The 27,614-nt window shown below is 43.5% G+C and overlaps 1 protein-coding gene across 4 annotated transcripts in view; it reads right to left on the reverse strand.

Annotated features, from left to right (window-relative positions):
* LOC108024361 (homeotic protein ultrabithorax) overlaps positions 1-27,247 on the reverse strand; it is a 79,034-nt gene extending 51,787 nt beyond the window's left edge. Inside the window, exons 1-3 of one of the 4 annotated variants that reach the window (XM_017094268.3) lie at positions 25,435-27,246; positions 17,414-17,464; positions 2,363-2,413 (exon numbers count right to left, since the gene is read on the reverse strand). In XM_017094268.3, the coding sequence (XP_016949757.1) occupies positions 2,363-2,413; positions 17,414-17,464; positions 25,435-26,206 (874 nt within the window). In that variant the 5' untranslated portion in view covers positions 26,207-27,246. Of the gene's footprint in view, positions 1-2,362; positions 2,414-17,413; positions 17,465-25,434 lie in introns of all 4 variants that reach the window. The other 3 variants (XM_017094276.3, XM_017094290.3, XM_017094299.3) reach the window with 3 other exon arrangements.
* Between the last annotated feature and the right edge of the window lie 367 nt (positions 27,248-27,614).

The raw sequence follows: 27,614 nt of genomic DNA on the forward strand, positions 1-27,614 counted from the left end.
CTCCATTCATGTTCTATCCCCCGGCTAAAAATAGACCCCGCCCGAATGATAATGAAGCCAACTCCAAAGTGTGTGCAAACATCTGGCCAACAAAACGATCAAAGCCGCACACATCGGGAGCAATTTACATATCTCGTGTAGATATCTTGTATATTTGCTTAGTTATTGGGAATGAAAATGTATCTTTCATAAGAATCTACAATATAATTGATCGTGAAATGTGAGTTTTATACAAAGCTGAACAATCTACAGAGCATTGGCATTGTCTGAACGACGTATTCGTATGTTAATTGAATAAATATACATTATAGAAACATAGTTCCGATATAATAGTATACTGTTAACATTTCCATAGTTTTTAAGGTGAGAATTTCTGATATTACAGTATTTCTTCACTAAAAGGTAAAGATAGTTCACTTTATGGATGGTAAGAAACGAATTGTAGTACATCTTGCCCTCCAATAAATTAGAAATATATAACAACTATTACCTCGCTTTCGAAAACATAAACATCCTTATCGCCCATCCCTTACAACATCTGCCTCAAACTGGTCTAATGGATTATATCCCTAAAAGGCTGACAACAACCGCTCCAGAAACTCCTCCCACCGCAGCTCGAACAGAAACATTATCCAGACAAAGGAGCATTATTGTAATCGATTGGACTTTATTCTATTAGCGTCGGCATAATATACATTTGGCCCCTCAAAAAGCAGCCACAAATTTCCTATATATGACAAAAAATGAGCCGGGAAAATCCGGGGAGAGAGTGGAAAACCGCATTGGCAGGAATACATTTCCCGCCATAGACTTTATTAATTTTCTAATGGATTTTATGTTTTCTGCAGTTGAAGATTTCAACATTTCAGATAAATATTTATGCGTGGGGCTGGGTTGGGCTGGTGGTTGGATAGCTTGGAAGGTTGGAAGGTTGGGTGGCTCTAAGGATACACATGGAAACCGACTTGGAACCGTACTTGTTGTTGTCACTGCCGGCGACAGGACTCTCCGGGCTGTGTCCCTTTTTTTTATGGACAGGAATTGATTACGATTGGCAAATGGCACTCGGTGGAAGGAAGTTTTGTTTATGCCTGCGCTGGTAATTTATGCGATTGTATAAATTGCCCATAAACATATAGGGAAAGTGCAGAGCTGGCTGGTTTTGTTGTCTGTCGAGTGTTCGGTTAACATAACTAAAAACAGGAATTAACAGCCTTTCGAGTGTGCCTAAACGGACGAAAGTAAATTAAATGTGTGCTTAATTGGCTGTGCGGGGGAGGTGCCACTGTACCGCAGCACCACAGTGCCACTGCAATAAGCTGCATTACAGTGCCACTTGGGCTGGCGTGCCCCGGGGCGATTCTTGTCAAGTGCAACCTGCTGAAAAACTGCTAACAAAATGATACGCTTTGTAAAATTCGCAGCCAGGCATCACCAATTTTCTCGCTGATTTTCTTTGCGTGCCAAGTGATACTTTTCCCCGATTCTCCTCGCCGGGCGGTGGGTGGTTTTTAATTGCACACCCAGGGCCAGGAAAATGTGTCTTTGTATGGTGTATGGAGTGTTTTTGGTAGTTAAACCTTTTGTTTCTACGTCTGCATTTGTGTGTGTTGGCCAGAGTTGACAAACTGAATAATTGGCAATTATTTTGGGCAAATTTTACGAGCTGATAATTTCACATATTATATGTACAGAGTTGCATAACTTATTCGGGCCAGAACCTAGGTTGGGAGGCATGCACATGCTGAACTATGGCAGACACTGAGAGATAGTATTTATGTACATTGGGTAGCTTCTAGGGAGTATAGTTGGAGGTACATATGCACACAACACAGAACTTACTAGATTTATTGGAATTGGAAAGTATATCGCTTTACCTCTCGAACTCTGGCAGGAGACGCTTCCTCTTGACTGACACGAAATGAAGACAAACGGGATGATCGGGATGATGATGATGCGATGATGTTGCAACACCAACAACAGCAACAACAACCAAACGCAAAAAATCAACGCAAAATTCAAAGAAGCTCGATTCAATGGAGTATTGGTGTTTCTTTTGGAGTCTTTGGAGGGTTTTGGAAAAATGCTGGACACTTGGACTGGGCGGGTTTCGTTTTGGTTTGGTGTTTGTGTCTGTATCTTTCGAAAAATATGCTTTTTGTCTGGGTTTTCGGGACTAGGCATTCTCAAAATCAAAAGAGAGTTTCCGCAAAAACGAAAAATGGCTTTGCAACACATATCGAAAAGGTGAATAAAAAATGTGAAAATTCAAAAAGGGTTTTCTCACCAAAAATCCAAAATAAATAATAGGCAAAACTATAAGCTAAGGGTTTACAAAAAATATAATAAAACTTTGACTTACCTAGCCAGTCTGGTAGAAGTGAGCCCGCAAGAGATTCTGAGTATCTCTTACCTGGAAGAAACAGAGAAAAAGGTGTTTAGTTATGAAGGTCAAGGGCGTCAATGTGCCTCACATGTTAGTAAAAAATAGAGTATAAAAACAAAAGCAACTAATAATAAATAGTTGAATAAATATATAAAAATATATCAATAACAAATATAAAATACAACACATACATTAAAATGCAATAAATACAAATATTAATTAAAATAAATTTCTTGTCGGTGCTTAAAATAAATAAATATGATTAAAACCAATTCAAAACTTGAAATTAAAGATAAAACAAATAAATATTTGGTTTATTTAAGAGCGTAAGGAAGACATTTAATAGGACATTAGTGCACAATATATAGGTTTACAAGGAACATTATCTTCTTTTTTTGTGTTGAAAACTTCCACTTTTTGGTGTAAAAAGTAAAATGTAAAAAATAATAATGCTTAAACTGCCGCGCCTGTTTGGGCAACTATAAAAGCCACATGACTCGCTGAGCAGTGAGTTAAGTTTTTCATAAATTTTTAGCAATTTGAGGCTGCCTGAGGTATTTCGTTTATGCGCATGTAAATAACCCCAGGTAAATCATAATTCTAAGCTCAGCCCACTGCTGTCCCACCTCCCGGCGTTTCTCTAATGCTAATCTAATAACTTTAGCCGCCTCAAGAATTTATTTGCCTCAACAGCAGCGCACAAAATTATGCACGGAGGGCAGACCCTAATCCTCCGGCCCAAGGTAAAAGTGTTCCCGCCGGAAGACGTTGGAGCGCGTCAGGTGTGCGCATTAAAACGGAGACCTCCCATCCCATCCCAGCTCGCAATCTAGTAAATTCCGTACAAAGTTTTAAATAATCGAAAACGACACGACGCACTTGGCGAAAAGTTGAAGCATGTAAAATTTGCATAAATAACAACTAAATGCAACTTGGCGCTGGGCAAAATGTTGCCAAATGATGAATTGAGCGGTAGACAGGGAAAATGGTTGCGGAGTTACGTAAGGAAAAGGCAATTTCAGGGCAGATGAAGACATATTTTCCAGCTTAAATCTTAAATTTTAAAATATTACAATGAGATTTAAATTCGTGTGTATATGGATTCTTAAAATTTAATCATTTGTTTGATACTTAATGTTGAATCCAAATCATAAAAAACAGTTCATGTTCAAATTGATGTAATATGCCAGATTTTAAGAGGCACTAAATGTTTATTATAGGCTCGACTCAAAAAAATGAGACTTTACTGCTATGTAAATTTCATTTGAATTTTTTGCTGACTTAGCGAATCATTTTAGGTGCCAGGCGAACCATTTAAAAATATGTTCTCTGCCATTGTGACACTCCACCTTCCTTGTAGTTTGCTGGCATTTTGATTTTTGATTTTGAATGGACTTTTCATGAACTCCGATGGCATGACACAGCCCCCCACAGCCTCACACCCCCTCGAAAGTTGGCAACTGCAGCCAACTCAATCGACGCGTCTCCGTTGGCGTCAAAAATGGGCGTAGCTTGAAAAGCGAAAAAAACCCACAAGAGGAGGAATCAGGCCGAGGGATTTTTTATTTTCGCTGTGTCTGCTGCGCTGTTGTATGCAAATAAATCAGCGGCGCCCCATCATATGTCTCCGGATCGAGGGGGGTTTTGGGATGGTTGGACAAAGGGGATCAGCCTGCTGCAGTGCGCAAAAACATATCTCACACTATTTGTCATGCTTTTAGATACTTTTATTTTAAAATAAATTACAAACTCTTTTGCGACAGTCGTTTGTCCCCCCTTTTCCACCGCGCTGCGCCATATTTTATAATGAAAATCCGCGACATGTGCATGTGGAAATGCAGTGGAAATGCAGCAGCACAATTTTCACATTCGACTAAATTTATCGCGCCAGCAGTTCGGGATTTTCGAATTGGAATAACTGCGCGCCAGCCAATAAATAAGTTAAATTAATGGCCGAGTGTTGACTAATTTTTTGTCGCCACTTGCCCGTTCATTCCGCTCCCCCTCTGCTGTTCGCCGTATTGACGGTTAATAAAATTAGCCAAATTTACGTCTCTTTACCCATTCGGCCATTAACAATGACCATCATCCCCAAAAACACAATCTCGCCCCATCTCGAACCCTTCCGATTGCATCCCTCGGATGGGCGGCGCAATCTGTTACTGGCTGGGATGTGGGATGTGCTGCCAAGCGTGAGAGAGTAAAGTCCCTTTGCCTGGATTTATTATTTTTACAAGATAAATGCAACATTTTACATTGGAATTTACGGGCGTGCGCCGAAAAAAGTGCCAGCAAAAGCAACGCCAAAGGCAAAAACAAACAATGACAAAGTCAAAAGTCGGGGCACAGTGGGGCAAGTTAACATAGTTTAGCTTTCAGCGAAATAATTATCGTATTTAAAAAACCAAAAATTTTAACTTTTAATTTATAAAGGGAAAGTGTTGTATGACTTCTTTATAAATTACTTAAAAGCAAGCACTGCTATTTTATTCTTTATTTTATTTGTGTATATTTTAGCAGGGTTGTATTTTAGTACTATTAGAAACCATTGGCTTACGTACCCAAGGATCTGAGCTATCTATAAAAATATTTTAAGGGAACAGCTTAAAAAAAGTATTCTATAAAAATAATTAAATTAATTTGTTTAATTTCTTAAAAACCTAAAATTGGTTCAATATATTTGCAACCACTGTGCGCTAAGAATAAATTTCACGTGGCAACAAGGGACAGGAGCTGAGACTACAACAACGGCAATGGCCAGCGGCCTTTTGGCCATTTTCGATAAAGCACATTTAAACAAATGAAAATCCTTTAAACGAGGATAACACACAGAGAGCACGTCCATGCTCGGTTTAACCCCATGACTCCAGGAGGCCCCTGGACGCCCGGAGCCCCCTCGAAAACCCCCCGAAAACCACCCCATTCTCGCAACGGACTCACTTGAGTGTGTAATTGTGTATTTATTTGCGTTATTTGACAAAATATCAACAAGCACAATCAATCCTCAGCAGTCAGTGGAGTCGCCCATCCAGGGAGAGCGGCCCCCTTTGGCCCCTTTTAACCCCACGCCCCTGTGGACTGCAAATTGCAAATGCTGCCATATGTCTGCCAGGGTTGCCAGGCAGGGAAATCCATTTAAATTAAAGCTGAGTTGAGCTGCATTCGAAAAGGCATAAATATCGGCGTGTCTCCCCGTCTGTAGCTCTGTATGCCGAGCTGTATATGTGCGTTGTGAACTTTCAATTTGAGCTGAATTCAAATTTAGTCCAGGCCAGGGCAATAAAATGTGCAAAAAAAAAGGAAAAGAAATAGAAAAAATCGTTTGTTGCTCCTCTTTCTTTGCCTGTGAACTTTGGCTCAATTTTCGCACAAATTTAGAGACTGCAAAAGGCAAAAAGGACTTCGCAGATCCCCACAAATGCCGTACCGAAGGGTGGGCACAATTGTATCTTATGCAAATTTTCGTAAATTAAACAAAATCTTCGAAAACAGAAAAATAAGTTTCGAATTTACAGGCGAAACTTGTGTATCGAACCTAAGTAATGGGCGCAACTTCAGGCCTAGGACCTTCGCAGGACCTCCTGAAAGGCCAGGACCACCACCCATACACACACAGCCCCATCTTGCGAGTGTATTTGCGAGTCACTATCTGTGTGAGTGTGCTCGAGAGTGTGTTTGTGTGTACAATGCGACAAAGACTTATGGTTTCAGTGCCGGAATTAGAAGCTTTCTCTGCCTGCATTTCCACTGAACAGTGAACACTGAACACACTGCACTTGTTGTTGCCGCCGCCGTCGGTGGAACATTTGTCGTCCTTGTTGCTGCTGCTGTTGCCCGTTGCGAAATATATTGCAAATAATTCTCAATATATCGTAAAATGTCTGCTGCTAGTACAGTAAATATGCAAAGCTCGTTTAGCGCAAACAGTTGGGGGGTTTTTGGGGCGGGCTGGGGCGGTTTTAGGGGCGGTTTCGGGGGGTGTTTCGACCACTGATTTAGGGTATTGGCAACTTTTGGTGTTGGCCAAAGAAATGGGTTCAAAATAAAGCCCTTACGAGTGCATAAGAGTGCCATTAATCATGGCTGCAAGCAACTTTAATGGGGAAAATACACTGAGCGAGCGGAAATAAAATAATTAAAAACATGTAAAAATAATAATTAATATACTACCACCTCATTTATAAACCTGTACCTATTTTATTAATATTAAACCTATACTTTTGCTCCCACCAATCCCCCGCTTAACCCCTTAGTATGCTTTGCATAAAGGGGTGGTATTTACCCCCAGCACCCATGGCCTCTCGAAATGGGAAACATATGGCATTCTGCGAGTACATTGACGATGGGTCGCACACTTTGACAGTTAATTTCGCAATTGTATTTCAATAACAATAAATTTGCACGTACGACATAAAGTTCGCTGGGTGTTTGTGTGGGCCGGGTCCTGTGCAATTGTGTGCAGCTGATAAAGCCCAAGCCCGGAACATTTGCTACAGCGGCCAATGCGGAATCTAATTAAATTTTAGCAGCACCACGCACACCCCACACATCCGAGTGCCCGGCTAATGGCGCCACAGCACTCTCGCTGCATACACATTGATCAATTAACAGACGATATTTTCACTCCGCCAATGGGTTAATTTATAAGCAACTCCACGTTTTCTAAGGGATGCACCCTAGGGTGTTTTCTAGCTAGGTATTAAGGAATTATTCTAATATTTTTTGTAAAAAAAAAAATAAAAAAATATATATAAAGCGAAATGAGTTATAGTCAATGCAGAAGTTGAAGTTTTTGATGAGAAATGGAAATTGTTTTGATGAATAAAACCATGTTATTATCTTAAAAAACATATTAAAACCTATGTATTATAACAAAATTAAAAAGTATTAAAACTATAAAGAAATCCGGACTACTTTTAGCTATTAAACACGCCCAATTCATCAGTTCTGCATGGGTGGGGTGAGTACGGAAAAGGGGGAAGGACCGAACCATATTGTTAATGGCGCAAAATCCGGGAAGCAAATAAAGCGGCAAGCACGCGACTCAGTCGCATGGCCGACAGGTGCTGCAATGGCCGCCTGTCTGAGCCGGACTCGCCCCCTCTCTGTCGCCCGCCAGCCACCCCTCTCTCTCTGCCGGCAGGGGGTGGCTGGCGACCTTCTCCCTTTCGCACCCTTGCAACTGTTTCCTTTCGTCCTGTCGGCCTGGCCATGTGTGTGTTTGTGTGCCGGCATTCCCTGGCAGTCGAGGAATGCCAAAAGTGCATTCCCCCTCCTGCTCGTCGCAGCTACCGCTCTCCTTCCCACTCGGGCTCGCAATTGTTTTGCAAAGAAGTCCCCTCGAACCGTGTGCTAAATGTCAAGTTCAAATGGCAAAGTTCTCCAAATGAAATGATGCTGGGTGCCGAGCAGTGAGAGCCGAAAGCTGGGCGCACCGGAGGTCGCACACGGAAGTGCAGTCGGAATTGTTGTCCCACCTCGAGAGCACTTTATGATCTGTGAATTTGTTGCCAATTTGCAATTGTTGCTTTAACCGTTTAGTTAATTTGGCCCGAAAGTTTCAGCATCCTTGGGGGAATTTCGGATATGTAGCTTAGTGGCGAGTTGGCCGACATAATATGTTTGGAATTTGGTTTGCACTGAAGCTAGTCGTGCTGGAATCCTTTTTATCAAGGGTTTCTATATATCCATTTTCAGAAGAAAGTTATAGTATGATTATGACTGTATCTAAAATCTGAACATGATTTATTTCTATGTTTTTTTAACATTCATATCAAGGCTCCTAAACTTGCAGGTATAAAAACATTCCCCACAGCACACCTTCCACTATGTGCATTCGGTTTGACCTTTGCTGACCCCTTGGGGACACTTTGCACCCTGCAAGCTCTCATTACAACGGTTTCTCCTCTCCTCGAGCTGCAAAAAGTATCTTTTTTTGCAGTCACACACACAGGGTGTTGCAAAAACGAGCTGGCATCTATTAGTGTGTGTGTCTTCTACTTGGGCGCGTGTGTTAAGCTTCACTTGAATGTGATTTATGTGATCCGTTGCAAATTTATGGCCCCAAGTTTTGTTGGCTCACACACACTCACACACAGGCGGGCACACTAGACCATGGGCAAAACTCTTTCTGGGCAGAATTACCGCGTGGTGCGCCTTTTGTCCCCCTTTTCACTGTTGTGGCTGCAATTGTTGCCGTTGTCAACGTGGCACCCCTTTTCCCTCCCCATTTTCCTTTCATTTCCCCACCCCAGAAGCTGCCAAGTGACACAAACAAACAAAAGAGTGGCAGGGAGTGGGAAAGCCCGGCAGTTGTAGTGCATACAACTAACTACTTTCTATACCATATATTAAGCGCCAGGCACTTCCAGCTGCAGTGGCGCCCCCTGGCGGCCAAGCCCCCACAATGATTGAATTGTCAACTTTGTTTCCTTTTGAGGAGGTTTTGGGAGGTAAGGAGGCACTGAGGGGATCTAACATGCACAGAAAAACTAGTATTATACCATAAAAGAAAAGAATTTAACCGGAGCATAAAATTATATTTCTAATTCTAATGGCTGAATGGATTTATTACCAAAATAACCAAAGCATTTAGGTATGTTTTGACAAAATATTAAAATTCACAAAGTGTTCTTAGGGTTTGAAACTTATTCCATTATATTACTATAAAAAGTTTAGGAATGAATTAAAATTTTGGTAATTTGATTTGAGATTTTTAAAGCACAAACACGTTTCTTTTTAATAATTTCGTTAATATAGGTGGCATTTCTCCTCGTGCACTGATCCTCGCTTCTTGTTGGTAAGTTGACTTCTCAAATGCGCTGCGAATACTAAATATCCGGACTCGCTTTTCGCATTCCCCAGTCTCCTGGGCCAATGTCAAGTGTTCCACTGAGCCCCCTGCGTTGCTCCACCGAATTATGAAATTGCTAAGCGTTCGCGGCGTTTGCAACTCTAAGTGACATTTGTGTGACAGACATGTGCGCGGCGTGCATCCGTGAGTTTGCCCAGCGAAACACGTGCTTTAAGCCCACAGCCCACTGTAATCCTAGGCGTACACATATGTATTAATCCGATCTGGATCCATCACACAAAACGGGCTGGCGAAATTTCACCTCGCCGCGGGTCAAGTGATTTGTTTATGGGCCAGCCGAACCTCAACGGCTGGCAATTTGTTGTGACATGTGTAAGCGGCACGCCGGCGAGGGGCAACAACAACTCATTAACCCATGCTGAACTCTGCAGCCCCCTTGGCCAACTGACAGCTACAAAATTGAGTTAGTTAACAGTTTTATACGCCGAGGCGCGCATTTCGCGTGTTTCTGCAGGAATTCAGATACAGATACAGATTCGGACCCGGTCGCCGCCGGTCGTCGTTTTGGCCGCCGAGATGCAGCCGCAGCCGCAGCGAAACTGAAGACGGTCGACGGGACAGATAACACCCAAGAAAGAGTCTGGCTCGGGATCCGAGTTGCCAAGACCATGAGTCGGGGGACACGGCAACAAAGCAGCCCAAGTGACACTCACAAAATCTGACAGAGCCAGCAGCGGCTTTACCAAGTTGTAGTTGCTGTGAGGGCACTGAGAGAAACGCAGAATGGCTAAAAACATACTCTACAAATGTTCCATATTAATATAGAAGTGCAATTAAAATATTTGATGATCTATTAGTTTCTAATATCTAGATAAGCTGATCAAAATTATTATCAAATTTAAATATATAAACGTTCAATTGATTTATGAATATTAAATAGATCGTAAATTTAAAAAGTAAACAGTTTGTGGAACTTTTGAATAGACATTTTCTTTCCTGCAGTGCATGGTTGCTGAGTGACTTGCGCGCATGCGCAGCCGTTTTGCTTTATTACAAGGACAAGGGCTGCGCGCGAGGGGGCTGAAAGGGGGCTAGGGGGCCTGGACTGCCAAGTGACACATGAAAACGAAACGAAAATGACAGCGGCAAGTGACACTTGGCCGGCAGCAGGAGCAGCAGCTCAGAGGATCGCAATGGCGGTGGGCAGGGGCGATATCTGACCATTGTAATTTCATTTGTAATTAGCTGAATGCTGTGCGCGAGCGATCCGTTGAGTGTCGCATGGCACAGTGGGCCAAAGTGCCAGGGGCAGTGCCAAAAAAAAATCGAAAAAGAAAAGAACAGAACGAAAATCAAGGGAGCCTGGTGCGACATTTTGGTGCGCCGAATGCCATATTTTATTTCCATTGCCAAAAGTGTCATGTTACAGAGATTTATGGGCGCTGTCACTATGCTGTCTCTCTCTTTTGCTCTCTACCCCCCTCTCTCTCTCTCTCTATCGCACTCTCGCTCACGCCCAAAAATTTGGTCATGTTTTGTGTTTGTGTCACAGACACGGCAACACAACAAAGTTGCGCATAAATACGGAAAAATACTCTGACCAATTCCAAATGCATCGAGTGCGATAAACAGGGCCCGAAATACTTGGCATTCGACTTTTGGCCAGTTATCAGCCGCAGTTCGGATCGGTGATTTACGGCCGAAAGTATTCCCAATGCCCAAAACTACCTGTTCTATCGATCTGGGGGCCCTAACTATCTTTTCCAGCCCCCGGCTCGAATGTTTGGGCAGCTCAGGTGTCAATACACTCGCTTACGGCAGCCGCAGAGGCGTCTGATGCCCAGTCTCAGTCCGCTCTGCCCTCCCATCCAGTCCCATCGTATACTATGCCATCTCACCGAATCCAATCCCCCTTCCTGGCCAAAACCCAGCTGACAATGACATATTTGGCTGGCACTTTCATCGCACGTCCATGTTAATATGCTCAAGATTTATGGCCCCAGCTGACAAAGGAAATGGCATTCTGGCTCAATTGTCGTTGCTGTTGTTGTGCACATCCATTTTGTTGCTGCAGCGGAAAGTTGCATAATTTTTATGGGCACTCGTTAATAGATCATCGATTGAGATTACAGGGAATCGTTCGATTCTGGTTCGGTTCCGCTGCGGTGGGTCCGGGGCCCCTTGAAATTCCCCTGAAATCAGGGGACATTTTGTGGACGTGATTTTGATTTCGATTGGGCAGGAGCTGGCTAAAGGGCGGGACTCGGTTTAATTTTAGTTGGATACCAGTACAGTACCAGTAAATGTAATTTTATGAGGGCAATAGTTATTAAAAATTAAAAACCATACATTTCTAAAATCAAAAAAGTTGTAAGATTTTCTAAAAAAAATGTAGCACTGTTTATTTAAAAGTCAAAATCATAAATTCATAACTTCTGTCTCACAAAAGCTAGCACCTATGATATTCAATGAGATTCAGGTGAGAGCAACCCAATCTCTCATCTGAGAACCTATCCATGAGATCTTAAGTCGTATAACAGACGTCTTTACCTCTCTAACAGTTCTCTAATCAGAAGATTATCTCACCTTTGCCAAATCCCATTCACGACAGCGAATATCGTAAACGATCTAAGCTTGCCCAAAATGTTCCAATTCGAATAAAGGTGAGATTCATTCCAGCGAGAGCACATAAATTAATGCCCAGAGCAGGGTCCGAAAACCGGCTGAGCGAAAGATGATCGATCACCAGGTGAGCGAAAGAGAGGAGCCAGATAAATGTGGAGAGAGCAGAAGAATGAGCCACCAACAGAGAGGGAGAGAGAGAGAGCGCATACCTGTGCGGTGAGCATGCGAACGCCTTTGAGCGTCAGGTGAAGATCACTGTGGTTTTCCAGACATTGCTGCTGACATTTCCAAAATGGGTTCACGCACGCTCACCACTACACTTGTTGCTAAAGGTGATCCGTCACTTGTATCTATGAGTGATCCCTTCCAGGTTCATTCCTGTCATTTGCCCAACGGACATTGCGCTGTCATGACGTTTGCTTCTTTTTTCGGGTCTGCGGGTCTGCGCGATCAGCTGGTCATGATGGCCGCCAAAAGCAGGTTTTCGGCCCAACCGAAACCGAAACCGAGCGTTATTAATCATAAGCCCAAAACGGAAAGAGAGGGTCCCGAAAACGAGTGAGTGAGTGGGAAAGACAACAAATGCTTTTCAAATACACCCAAAATTTATGGGCTGAGGCCAAGCCGACGGCAAGCAGCCCGCGACATGCACAAAAGTCATTTATTTCGCGGACTCTGCTTTCTGACCTAGAAAATCAGAAATCGGTAGCCGCTGCGATTCGTATCTCCCAGATACAGATACACACGCACTTCCGCTGCCACCGCCGAGGCCATAAATTATCTGCACTACATTTCCACATTCTGAAAACGAGGGGGGGACTGAGGTTCCTTTCGGGGCTTTAATTTCAAATCCCTAACTCGCTGAAAGTTCCGCAACCTTTAGACCCTTCATTTGTCCGCCGACCAACGCCTCGAACGGATCTTTGCAGCTTTTGCAGCCGCGGCCGTGATCTTGACCAAGATCGCGGCCAGTTTACCGCCGGCATTTCGCGATCTTCGCAGCGCGTTCTTTGTCTTTTCTCTCGCCGCTCGTTTCTCGTGTGTTTTTGCTGATCTGCAGCAAATTGGTTTTTGGCGGTTAATAAATTTTCAAATTAATTGACTAATTGCATACCTACAGCGGAGCGCACCGAATCGCCATAAAAGTGAAACGAAAAAGCAAAGATACGGATGTTAATTCAGCGATAAGACGGGTTCCCTAATATTCGGAGTCATCGCGAGTAAATATCGCTTTGGCCACAACTCCCCATGGAGGTGGTCCCATTTACAATCCATCCGTTTTTCCAGCTCGAACCATTCATTAACTGTGACTTAGCAAACAAACTATCATTTGAACACAGCGCTCACTTTGGAGCTGAGATACAAACGCTCTAATGACACAATGATATGGTAAATTACGCCATTGCAAATGGCATTTTGTCTGCGGACTGCAATCAGAGCAGCTAAAAGGAGTTCAAAGTGTTTTGTGCTATTTGAAGAGTGCCTATTGACTTTGCCTAGAGCGTTTTTTAAAAGCTTACATTGCTGTGCCGTCGTTGTGTTTTAAACAGCTGAATATGGAAGTTAACTAAACAGTGATGGAACTTGTATATATATTTACACAACTATTTCTGATTTTTATATTTTTTGAACTGGTTCCATAGTATTTATGTAAATATTAAGGGTGTTCCTTATTGCCCATTTTCAGTGGGGACTAATCCACACACTTTGCCACCTCGTTCAGACCTCCCCGAAGGGTTCATTGTGGCAATGAAGCCGAAATTACTAATTCATTAATTGAAACCTGCCCGGTAACATTCAGTCCGTTTCTGATTCTGCCTCTGACCAGGCCAGATGTCCATTGGCGCGCGGGCGACACATGCCAGGATGTCCTTGCCATCGCCACCCCCTTGTCGTCCTTGTCGTCCTGCAGATGCTGCAAATGCCAGCGGTAAAAACGAAAGTGCCCTGTTTTGCCATTTTATGAACTGTTTCTGCTCCGTCGGAGGGCGTACAACACTTACACTTGCCGCACACCCAAAGTGCTCCCCAGTTAATAATTTCGAAGTGTGTAAAATCAAATTGCCGGCACGTTGCGACTGCGGAGTGGCAGTCTACATGTGTACGTATATGTTGGCCTAATTTGCCAGTGATTTGAAGCTCATCAAACTGATGGCAGAATTCCTCTTTGAGCTTTAGATTCTCGATTAATTTATGCATAGGCGTGAAGCGACAGTTTTTGAACTTTCTTTTTCCCTCTTAGCATATGTGGAATTTTTGCACCCTGCACATGCTTTTATGGTCTATTTTTTGGCTCTGCTGGACGAACATTTGCCCGTATTGCAGGTGCTGTCTGGACTCGGTCTCCTTCTCTTTCCCCTTCTCCAATTCTCCATTTCTCCCTTTCTCCTCTGGCTGTTATTGTGTAATGTCTATGAATATGAATTATGGAAATGGCAGGGCCACAGCGACAAGGACAACGACCAGCGAACAAGAGCCTGAGTATTCACAATACTCACAGTCGCATTTGGCACCATTTTTTGTTTGGTCCTTTTTGTCATTCGCTTGCGAATTTTAAAACTCTCCTGGGGGGATTTTTTGTTGATTTTTGGGGGCGGTGTTTCCGCATATTTGCAGGCCATTGAGGTCGTCGGAACAGTGACCGAGTTTCGCTTTGTTTCTGCGTTCGATCTATTTTAAAGGGGGGTTTAAAAAAGTTCTCCCCACTTTAAGACAACAGTAACAAGTTTCCTTGAAATGTAATAAAATAAATACTGGATTCCAGATTTAATAATCTACCGAGAAAATCGAGAACAGTTTGAAGTGCAAATTCCCCCTAAATCGAAAAGACCCCAGGCCAAGCTGCTCTATTAAAATCGCATAAATTCAATTAAAAACGAACACCGGCTCTGCCGATTTCGGAATTATACGAGCAAATAAAGAAAAGGAGCTCTCGTTCGCCCCCGACTGGCCACGCCCCCTCCGTCGGACATCCGCCGCTGACATTTACATTTAATGCTTGCAAATTTAACAAATAATATTCAATTAACAATTTGAATATGAATTTATTACAGGGGTGCCGGTGCCGGTGCCGGCCGACGGAGGCCGGACCGCGCGTCCAAAGTGGTAACAACTTCCACATCGCCAATCGACATGTGAGGGGAGGGTTTTAGCGGGAAGTAACGAGTTGGCCAAGTGGCCGACTTGTTTACCCTGCCACCAGCAAACACACAAGGCGAAAAACAGACAAAAAAAATAAACGAAAAACAAAAAACGCAGAAAACAAAACAAAGCCAGGGAGAGGGAGAGGGAGAAAAAGTTATGTGAAAAAGGTGGGAAAATGCAAGCATTGTTAGCCTTTTGGCCAGGCTAAAAGGTAACGAAGCATGCAGCCACTGACGGACAAACGGACACGCGGACAGCCAAACGGACAAACGGACAGCCGTACGGACATTCAGGTGGAGGAAGCCGCGCAGGAAGCGCAAGGAGCACGGCACAACTCCTGGCAGGCCGCACATTTCAATAATTATTAACTGCAACATGCTACATGCAACATGGCCACATGCAACCGGCAACACGCCGCACAGTAGCAACACACACACACACACAGTCGGTAACTAGGGGGACCTGCAATTATCAAAACTTGTCCAAATTGACATTTTTTTACCCCCCCTGACAGCCAGGTGGACACACATGGAGATGGGGGCGTCAGCCCGTTGGCCATTGCATTTTGGCACGTTGCGGATTTTGAAATGCAAACACGGCATTTAATTCTATTAAGGCCGCTATTTAATTATCTCTTGCGGGCACGGACCGAAAACGCAGCGTTCAATGTCAGTGAAGCCGGAAGAGAGTGGTTCCTCTGGCCGGCTCCAAGACCCTTCCCCCAAGAGTGCCCCTTAAGTGCACTGGCCATAATCCACAGCCGGGAGCAGCGGGCTTATCGCAGCTTATCTGCGAGTGCCAAAAGTGATGCCACACGGAGAAAATTTAATATCTCCTGATCTCCAGCTGATGGTGATTGTATATCAAACTGATATTCTTTGAATTCAGTCTAAATCTATAACTATTTAAAATGCATATCAACTTCGTAATGGCAGATACAACTTTAAAATTAATTGAGATCAGATAGTTATAAATAAACCTTTCCATTGGATAAGCTGTATATTAAAGGTTCTTTTTCAAAGTTCATAATACTGCTTTATAGCTTTTTATAGGACTTGAAGTTAACTACTTTTTTCTCCGTGCACGATTCGTGGATCTCGAATCTGGGATGGCTGATCGCAGCTCCACAAGTAGCTGCCCACTTGTTGCGCCTGTGCCAACATTTAGCTACCGATTTGCACGAGATTATCAATTGAATATAAATAATAAGTGGGAGCGAAGTGGCTGACTGCGGAGCATCTGGGTGGCTCAACTTCGCTGATGGCCCCGCAATTTTTCGCCTCAATGCACCGCCAACAATGTATGTAATTTGAGTGGCCTGCCCCGCGCAAAAACCAAAAAAAAGAAGCTCAAGACCCGCGCTGATCAGAGGGACTCCTGCGTCCCCAGGTCCCCGGCTTTTCCCTTGTTCACGTGTGTAATTGGATTTTAAGAAGTAGCTGCGCGAGACAAGACTGATTGATAACCTTGCATCAAAAGGTCCCAAACAACAGGCTGAAATAAACGCCTTCCGAGGCTTTGGGGCTTTGATGTTCGCGTTCGGCGGCGAATATCGTGAGCGATTTTGTCTAGACGAATAAGGTGTACTCTTAAATCATAGGGTAGTACAAATTATATAGAAAGTGATACTTTAGCCTCTTATAAAGTACTTATAAAATGTTCAAAGTGACATCATCTTAGGAAAGAATTTTTAAAAAATGTTCTACTCATTACAATTTTTGAAATTTATAAAACTTCTTTTTTTAACATAAAATTTTACCTAACTTTTTTTTAAAATTTTCCTATATTATGTAAAAATATTTCTAAAAAAATCAAAGGAATAGAGTATACAACTGGTATATAGATGACTCTATAAATGCATAATAAAACGAAAAAAATATTACTTAATATTTATATTTTTATCTAAAAAACTGTTAATTAAGTGAATTTACACCCGAAGTGCAGGGTATGTGGGGAGAACACGCAATTGGGCTGCTCGATCGGCAGCGGGAACAAAAGCTGATAGCACGAGGTACTATAGGGAAAAGGGAGCCGCTCGAACGAGGCGTCCAACCGGGCCCAGATCTGGGTACCCCCAACCCCCATTCCACCGTGCGTGCTGGCCGCGTTTGTTGGCCAATTGAATTGCCATGTTTAATATTAATTGCCAGCGGAGCAGGCAGCTCGAACATGGCCAGCTCTCCCGGCTGCAGCGTAATCACGGGACAGTGAATCAATCATTTCCACACGCGGCCCCCAGGTTTTCCCGGCCCACCCACAGCCCCGCCCCCTTAGTACATACATTTAGCCCACCTAAAAAGTACATAGGCCAGGGTATTTCAGCCACCGACACCGCTAAATCATATGTTAGTAGACTAACCGATCTAAACTCTACACTCTATACTCTATTTTTCGAAAACTTAAGAGCGAATAATGTAATGAAATAAAAGTGGAAATTTTCTTACCCATGTCTGTTGATATGCCGCCGTATTGTGTTAAATCAGATCTTATCTTACCTGAAAATGCAAGCAAAGCGGAGAGAAGAAAACGTTTAAAAAATGTGGAATCAAAATTGTTTGCTCTCGAGAGCAGATCTCGAGATGCAGATGGATGGTGTTTGGTACATAGGGGAGTACGTGGGGATCTGGGGGGCAACTAGGGGCTAAGCAGCCGCACGTGGTGCGAGGCTGGTTAAGATTTGCCAACCAAAGCTTTGTTGTTGTCGGTTGGATAATGGATGATGCATAGAAAAAGATACAAAAGGTGCTCAGAGATAAGTGATAATGGAAAGTAATAGAGACTATTTAACAAAAAACAAATTATGAAATAGTAATAAAAACATTAAATAATTATACGTTTCGGAATCAGAAAAAAGTTTGCATAATATCTAGAACTAATGTATAATTCATGAAGCTCTTTAGAAGCAGTTACAGAGATAATTATTAGTGTTAGGTAAACGAGGTGAACTTATTATTGGAGGTCTAAAGATCTTATATTCGTAATAATGCATAGATCGCATACATATTATAATGATTTCTCCCCGGAGATGTAATCCATTCGTAATAATTTATGTTCTGAGCCACTAAAAACGCACTCCATGGCTCATGATAACACCACGAGAGTCGTTCAAAGTTTAAACTAGGGCTATCAATCCCATTTGGACTGATTCATGGCCGCCGTGCTATCGCCTCTTTCTATCGCGTTTGCTGGATGTCTCGCCTTTTTCACGATATTTAGCGTCGCCTCAGCTTTGTTTATGCCATGAAAGTGCACAATGTAAACAATCCGAAATGCCAACGCCTCGAAAGGTGGGGCTGGCGAGGGGGCGGCGGCAGCTTGCCGTGGAAAAGGTAAAAGTATAAAAATATGATTTAATGGCAGCGATAAAACACGTGTGTATTTAAATATGCGCGCCTGGCGCCTGAGCAAACGTAATTTCCAGCTCACAGACACCGGGAAAAGCGAGTGCCGCACACAGATACTGCCACTATGTGGCCATCCAGACGCAAAGAAACAACAAAGAAAATATTAAATTAAAAAGACCAAGAAAACGCCAAAAACTATGAGGGGCAAAGGGTTTTAAATTTGACAAGCGCTTGGTTCTTCTCTCTTTCTCCCTGTGTTTTTTCGGTCTGTAAATAAAAATTATGAAAGACAGAAAAAAGCGGAGGAAAAGGGGCCAGCCACTTTAGACAAATTCAAACAAATGGCTGGGAAAAGGGGGGAATGAATGCTGAATTCTGTTTACATGCGACGCGACTTGTAAAAATTAAACATTTAGTTTGCGGTCTTGCCCCTTGGAAAACCCAACCCCTGGCCCCCTTGTGATTTTTCACACCTTTTCCGCGGGGGGAAATGATTTTTATGACTCTTTAAGGCGGCGCACGCTTCGTTTTTGTGGCAGGATTAGCTGCGAGAGAAGGGGGCAGTTGGAAAATCTCTGGGCTGAGAACGAGAGCATTTTCCGGCTGCAGCTTGCGGCGTCTTTGGCCTTTTATTGCCCCATCAAAGGGGCTGATATAAATCTTAATTGCCGACCCAAATAAATAGACGCCGAGAGCATGTGGCATACGGAACTTTGAGCAGACCATCAAGTCGACGGAATGCAACTTGAGTGCCGGAGAGATTCACTTTCGAGTGGAAAACTCGTTAGCTATTTAGCATAAACACTTTCCCAGTTTTGACCAGCAAACTGATAACAACTGAGCCGAGGCGAAGTTGCAGCCAGACGAGGTCATTAAGGAAACATTAAATTGACATTAATGTGGTCGCCCTCCCCAAGGAGGAGGCGAAGGATCCTTAAAGTTCTGACCAGAGTTCTCGCTCAGATAAATCAAAATAGTAATCAATAAATTACAGTGTACAGGCAAATGTTTGGAGAATGCGGCGAACAAATCGATGACCCAACGTCGAAAAAATATATATTCCGAGCTGCTATAACAGTTACCCACATTTTGGTCAGGCCAGAGATCTCGTAAATCATGGGGAGCTGGCCAAACAGGCTCTTGGGAGAGGGTATCGACGAATACGAAATGCCCTAATTTTGCGTCAGAGAGTGGGCAGTGCAAACTTGTTTGAGAGATGGGGGTTTTCCTAACGAAACATGGAACAACTCTGTTGAACTCTTCATTCATATGCCAAAAGAATTGTTTAAAATTTTGAAAGGCGTGGAGACGCGAAAGAAATATTCATGCCTAATGATCTTCGGGCTTGTGAGCATGTGGCATTAACATGTGTCTACAGTGAAAGAAATATTGGGGTATTTAAGATTGGCTTTTTAGAATAAACTATGAGTATATTTTAATTTTTGGCTATTTATTTTGGAGGCCTCAGAACAAGAGATATACTTAGTTAGAATTACTGAAATGATGGCTTAACACAAATATCTCTCTGTGCAGTTCTATTGGCAGAACCACCTGAAGCCACTCGACTGGACAATTGTGAACCCATTAATCTTTGTCTTTTTAGTCTTCGAGATTTCTATCTTAATTGAAGCTCATTATAATATGCGTTTCCTACGCTGCGGCCTGTTTGTTTGCTGGTAGCCCAACTTCTGTTACACAACCCGAAGACAAGCGATATTCAAACGAGCCGGGGATAGATGTGGCGGTCTAGAGAGGGGCTTTTGCACTCGGAGAACTTGGACTCGGGGATCAGATCGCAATCAGGCCGTCCGATCCCGGCATATACGAAATCCCGGCAAGAGGCCACCTCCAATGAATTATTAATAATAAATAAATCATTATTAAAATCAAAATAATACGCAAATATGCATATTATCGGAAACAACATGGGGTTGTGTGTGTGCCCCTATATGGATTTCTTTTCGTGTTTACGCCACTTTCCCATACAGACACACAAGTGGTTATAATGAATGATTTGTTGTTTTATAATAAACACGCCGGCCAGCGATGTTGGCGTCTTCCAAGTGGCGATGTGGCTGTGACGTAGCCACCAAAGGGTTAAGGGGCCTGTGTGCTGTGGGGAGGAGCTGTTCCTGTGTTTTGGCCACTAACGTCTGCTCTGTGTTCCCATACTCCCTCGTTTATACTGCATATCCCGGTGTATTCACGACCCTTGTCCCTTTTGGCATGGCCGCACTCTACCCGTCTCTTTTGGGCCTCTCGGCCGGGCCGTGTTGTTGTTTTTATTAGGTATCAAAAACACCTTAAAACATGATTTTGCAACTGCCAAGCGAAGACGTCCGCACAGTGGGCCCACAAATGTGGCATTATGAGTAATAACTGCTTGTTCACATGGCATTTGTATGTTAAAGAGATGATCGATAACGCCGCACTGCCAATGTCACAATGCGGAAGAGGGGCGCAGTGCACATATACTATTATAACTATTTCTTATCGGCGATCGTATATTATGGTTATTAAGTATGGAAAATACAACACCTAATCACCTTTATTGGGGGCACTTAGGGGAGAACTATGAATGGCGAATGGTCATTAGTCTGTTCGGAATTGAGGCTTTAAAATATAGTAATTGTTTACAGCTTAGCGCCACCCAGGTTTTGTTATTGAGCTGAACAATTGAAATATGATATTGAATTATGTACTTTGATTTAATTTAATAGGTCAAATTATAATAAATTTATTTCTATGATTTGTAATATTTGGGTATAAGGCAAATGAGGAATTTCAAATTATATTCTTACGCGTTATCATAAAAAATTGATTATTTCAGAAATTATAATGGGCATATTTTATTAATATTTTGGAAAGATTAAAAAATACATTATAAATATTTTTAGAAATTATTAAATTACATATTTTCTTACAGTTTTTGAAGAAGCGTGAAGGAATGATATATTTTTAGGGAGAAACTGAACCATACTTTTTTGTAATACTTTTCAATGTTCTAACATTGATGTAAGGATCGTACACTTTTAGTTTCGTGCTACTATTTAAATGTAATTAGTTTTCCAATTTTTTAGGATTGTAAAATGTTATACTTTCTTTTTCAACCGAATTTTCAAAAATTGTATTTTTTAATCCCGAATTTTTAGCTTCAGCCCATTGCAACTACGCGGCCCTCGAAAAATACGAGAGGAAAGCCAAAATTGCTCCTCGCCCTGCAGCTCCTCGCCGTTGTTATTTCTGTTCTGGCTGTGGTTGTTGGGCCATGTGTCTGGGCCACTTTGTGTTGTCGTCGTTGGCGACGTCGACGTCTTGCAACTTTGGCCTCCTCGACCGGCCGCCGCAGTCGCAGCCCGAGTCCAACGACTTGAGGACCGCCAAGGTGCTTATTAAATTCCTTATTTAAAAATACATTAAAAAAATGCAAGAAGCTGCCCCAGAACCCGAAAACCAATCCCCGAAAAAAGAAGCGGTGCCCGGCAAGGGCGACTCGCGCGGGGCACATCCCTAGCATCCGCCACAGAAATTGCGAAGCTCAGAGGCGCTTTGATTTGTTTCTGACTTTCAGATTTTGCATTCTGCCCTCCGCTGCTCGGGAGAAAAATGATTAAAAGCGCGCGTTGAAAGGCTTTCCTGTGTGTGCGTTCGCTTGCACTTCGCCATTTACATAATCAGCGGCATCATCGACGCACTTCCTCTGGCAATTAATTGCACGTTGCAGTGGCCACTGTTGCCCGACATTTGAACTGCAGAGTCTTGGAATGCCGTAGCCCATTAACCTTGCCAGGGGATGACGTGCCCTCCCCGACTCTACGTGTTCGCTACAATTGCAGGTAGGTGAGGCCTCTGGCCAGGATACAGGGCATCCCGATCATTACGTCACAGCGTGAGAGTTCTTAGCTCGCCAAATGCGGCAAATATGAATTATGATTGCCCGATACGTGTCAATTGCCCGACCAGCCTGCTATTCTCAAGGTCATTGTGGAACAAAAAAATAACAAGCCGCAACAAAATCTATCTTTCAGGGTGCACTACATTTACACAGAGAAAAATGAGGAGTGCTGGAGAGCATTTGCAGTGTGCCTAGCCAATTATTTTTATGAAATATGATATCTGAAAACCCATATTTTGTGTTAGTCAGTGGAATAATAATATTTTAGACATATCTTTAGATTTAAACTGCACTTTTGGGGCGATGAAAAAAGTTTTTACTTATAATTGAACAATTGCTTCTGGTTATAAGAAAATAGATATAGATAAAAATAATTAAAAAAAGTTTAATTCATATTTTGTATTGTTCAAAAATGTGTGTGAAATGAAATCACTTGTGAGTTATTTTTTGCCCTGGTCGAAATTAGGCGGCCGACAAATTTGGGACAGCCGGACGGCAGAACTCAGCCATAAACCACTTCGCCGACGTGAACCTCACACACCGGCCCGGGCAAATAAAGCAAATTTACGAATTTATGTTGAAATTTATCGATAATGACTTAAAAGCCTTCAGGACAATGATTTAATGCTCCTCGCCCGCCGCGCGCCGTGTTCGCACATACAACACACACCGCACAACGGGCCCAAGAACCACACACAGCAACGCCAACTGCCAACTCCAAGCTCGGATCTCCAAAGGCCAGAAATCTGGGATGTGGGTTTTTCAAATGTGAAGCCATGTTTAGATACGATAAAATTGAATTCGGTTTGCATTTCGGGCCGCGGATCAGCGGCAAATGATCGATGATCGCTGGAAGTGTGCGCCGATTTATTTATGACTTGATTTTCTCTAGCGATCCAGCGATCTGATCAGTTCGCTCAGAGCAAATCGCTTAAATTAAATTATATTCGCATTATATGTTTGGGGTAAGTCGAATCAGCGATAGCAGCTGACAAATGGCAATCAAGCGGATTTAAGTTCAGCCAGATGCAGATAAGACATGAATAAAATATGTATTTGTATTTGAAATCTTGTAGATGCCATCAGCTAATCACAAGTTCCCAGGTTACAAGTTCACCAAATTCAACATGGTTCGAATATCGTAAGTGTCTAGGGGCTACGTTTTCTTATAAGAAACAATTTGAAAATTTGATTACCTGAACTTAGGTAATCCGGCGGGACCTTCTTCAGGTAAGAAAAATGCATTAGAATTTCTTAGGGGAAATGTTCCACCTGGGATGTTATAACTGTGAGAGATTGTCTGGGCTGTACCGAAAGTGTTATACGGGACACCCTGTATGCAGGGTTTTTGGCCATGTTTTTTTTATTTTTTGGCCTGGCCAATTCATCACCGACACTTCAAACTGGGCTGGCGCAGCGCATAAATTTCATTACGCTGATCATCTTGCAGAACCGATCGACCGATCGATTGGAGGGGAAAACCTGTAGCAGGGCTCTCGAATTTAGTTCAACTTTAATTGTTTTTTAACCAGCTCTGCGCGTTGGCTTTAAGTGAAATTTGATTGATTTTTGAAGGGTATTTTCACGAGCTTTTCGCTTTACACATAGAAAAAATTGAAGGAAATTATTTTAAATATTTTAAGAGTTATTGATGAATGTAAATTTAGTCACAGAGGAAAAGCAAAAGACTTTGGATATTGTAAAAGATTTTTTGATTATTAAAAAACAAACATTTTTATAAGTATTGATCAAAAGGTGAAAATAAAATTCATAAAAAAACAGGAAATTTACTATTATATTCCCTGCTATTGTTTGAAATAAGACCCATGCCTTCGTCATTTTTCTCAGTGCCAACTTGAGTGCAATTTATGCTCGATCTTCGAGCACCTAGACCTCCTTCGGCTGACCTACTCTCGGCATTGTTCTTGGTCCAAACGGCAATCTCGGAGGCAAGCCGTTCGCCTCGCTCGGCTGGTGGCTTAGAGCCGTGGAAAGCCGGGGCGGGGCGCCGCGGTGCTGAACGTAATTACATAATGGCGTAGTTAACCGTAATAAGCGCGACTTCTGCGCGCAGTGTGTGTCCTGAAAGGATTGCTGCCCCTTCCGCCGAACGCCGCCTCCCGCGGCTGCCCTCTGCTATTTCCTGCCCTTTCTGTTGCTATTTTGCAGCTCCTTCGGCCGCATGCCATAATTCAACTTCATGCTGCTCGTTGCCGCTCTCTTGTTGCACAAATTGCAGCTCACTTGGGCTGCCGGCGCTGCAACAATTACCGCCGAGCATCATTAAAAGCAAAGGTGACAAAAATTAGTAAACAAAGTGTTGAAAATTATGAGGCAGCCGGAGCGCAAGGTGTCGCAGAAGCGGAGGAGCAGGTGGAATCGTGGGTTCCGAGCGGGTTTCCCTGCTTGTTTTTTCTTATTTATGGCTCTGATCTTGCTTAAAGTGATTAAATCGCTCAAAGGGCCGGCCAGCGAATAAACTATCCCCAGATTGGCAGCCCAAAAAGAGGGGGTCTTAAATAGAGTAAGTGGAAAACAATTTGCAGTTCATTCAAAGTCATTTAGCCAAAAGGAATTTTTGAGAACTACTATTGCATGGGTTTATGAAGTTTATTTTGGTCTGCCAATCTGGAATTTTCCCTCTTAACTTGAAGCTTTTAATTCTAATTTATTTTAAAACCTGTTTTTATGTTTCATGCCAAATAAATTGTGGTATAGGTATGTCTATTATTGCTCGTTGAAATCTTATTAGCACTTAATAAATTAAGGTATAAGTATGCTAGCATGGTATGGATTTTGAACACTTTAAATTTTAAATCTATTTTTAGTTTTATATTTTTAAAATATCTACTTCAAAGCATTTTCTCTATAAAAAGATATTACCTACGCCTTGAAAACCAATAGGCTGTGCATATTTCCCTAACAAGGTCTGTTTTTCTCAGGCTCTATTTATTTTCCCTGGCTAGATTAATGTGCTGGCGATTATCTGTTTTCCCTACGATCGATTTGGGCTCTTCATTACTTTGCCATTACATGTTGACTTTGTCTGTTAATCGCAGCAGAGACGGCCATTAGTCACAGGATGACTTTGGCCGTCCGGCCTGCAATCTGTTGAGCCTGATAACAACTGGGAAAACAACAAAGCTTCGGCTGCTCTTTAGTGGCTTATTGGGATGGGGGTTCCTGGGGGGACTTTAAGTGGACTTGTGCTGCAGTGGACACTCACTTTTGGTCGGATCTTCAGGACACTCACCTGCGATAGCCATCCAGGGGTAGAATGTGTGATTGCTGGCCTGGTGTAAACTGCTGGCGGCCGCCGTTTGGGCGGCGGCGGCGCCCGAGATGGTGCAGTTGGCGTTCCAGGCGGTGCCCGCTCCGGCCACGCCCACGCCGCTCTGTACGCCCCCGGCGTTGTTGTTGCCACCGCCGCTGACGCTGACATTGCCGCCGGCACTGCCGCCGCGATGGCTGACGGGACTGCCGCCCGACGTGTCCAAGTAGCCGCCCACTCGGGAGTCTGGGGTGCAGGCGGAGGGTCGAACGGGCATGCCGCCCGCCGGATTGTTCTGTCCATTGGCATTGGCTGTGTTGCCGCCGTTGGCGTTGCCCGCGCCCCCGGCGCCGCCCGCTCCGCCCCCTCCGCCGCCGCCGCCACCACCTCCTCCGCCACCATTCGAGCCCGTGTTCCAGATATCCTTGTAGCCATTCACCGCATCCGCCTTGATGTTGAGGCAATCCTGCTTGTAGGCCCCGGCCCCGTCGCCGTAGATCTTGTTGCAGGCCGCCGTGATGCTGGCGTCGTAGGGCGAGTCCTGGGTGGTGCGCTGCAGATGGTGGTTGGCATAGGGACTCATGCCCAGCGAGAGGGGGAATCCCCGGTAGGCCGCCGCCGCTGCACTGGCCGTCTGATCGTGGTGGCCGCCGCTGCCCATCGCCATGCCGGTGGCCTGGTGCGGATGGCCATAGAAGCCGGAGGCCTGCTCAAAGTACGAGTTCATTGCGCTGCTGGCGGTGAGAATCTTGGCGGTGCTCCGTCCGAGACGGGCTGACAGTCGTTGGGGGCCTGACCGATTTCACAGGGATTTGCGTCCGGGCAGCTCAGATTTTTGGCGGATTTTTCAAGTCACTCCTCAGCTGTCTCTGCTGTTCATTGGCCTTCCTCTGAATTTTTAAATATTTTTTAACTCTTCGTAAGACTTTTAAACTCTTGTTAAGATTTTCCAAAATCTATTTATAACTTGTAAATATGTGTTATACTTCAAGTCTTTGTTTTTTAATTTTGGTTTGAATATGTCTTTTAATTTTGAAAATTTTTCTGAACCAATTTGATTATTTTTTTTAATATTTCTAAAATATTTTTCTCAAAACTGATTTGATTTTGTTTGGTAATTATTTTTGAAAAGTTAATTTTATTTATTGCACTTTCCACTCGAGGCCTTTAGTTTAATTTAAGCACTAGTGTTTATTGAACATTAACTGGCATAAATAATTTTAAATATTTTTCCACTATTGTTTTTTGGGTTTCACAAGTGTTTTCGTATACTTGGTTGCGTTTTGGTTTGGTTTTGTTTTGGCCAATTGCACTTTGCTGTTAATTGAATTCGAATTTGAATTTGAATACTTGTTTTGCGCTTTGCCTTGGCACTATCAAAGGCTCGTAAGCGTTACGATTATTACTATTATTATTGTTATTGCGATTATTATTATTATTTTTATGATTTTAACGATTTGAACGATTATTAGCCCAAGTGCTGACCGAACGGGCGCGAATGTGGCTGGTGACGAATTTCCTCGAATCGGGAAAGCCAATTTAGTGGAAAGCGACTTTTCCGCGCGGCATTTACGGGCGGACGACGCGTGGGCGAGCGGTAAAAGCGCTGAGGGCCAATAATAACAATAATGCCGCTGATAATGTGGATAATAAAACAAAGCGCGCGCCTGTTATCCAAACCGTTGCCATCGAACGAATGTGCCACCAAATCGCAGTTGCCAGTGTTTTGACTTTGCTCCGCCGAACCACTCGGCCCGCAAACCACTCAGCCACTCAACTCGGCCGAAAACCGAGTGGAAGTGCGCCCGCCAGCCAAAACAGAGAGCCGGAGAGCGCTCAAACTGGCCCGCTCGAATGAACCCTCTGCTGTGCGATGCCGTGCGATGCCGTGCGGTGCGATGAATTCATTTTCAGTCGCCGCTCAGCCTTCGAACTTGTTTGAGCGCTCCGGCGCTCTCCGCTTTCCCGGGGTGGGCGCCTCTCGTTCATCATTCGCGAGCTGGGAAAATGCGCTCGCCGCGGGAAATTCATCATGGAGGAGGGCTGATTTTCCTATCGGCCAACTACTCACTCAACGGAGTGGCGAAAAGCGCTCCGCGGAGGGCCCGCCAGTTGCCAGTTGCACGCCAAGCGCT

The sequence above is a fragment of the Drosophila biarmipes genome, chromosome 3R, assembly GCF_025231255.1.
Source record: "Drosophila biarmipes strain raj3 chromosome 3R, RU_DBia_V1.1, whole genome shotgun sequence".
In the NCBI taxonomy this organism is placed as follows: domain Eukaryota; kingdom Metazoa; phylum Arthropoda; class Insecta; order Diptera; family Drosophilidae; genus Drosophila; species Drosophila biarmipes.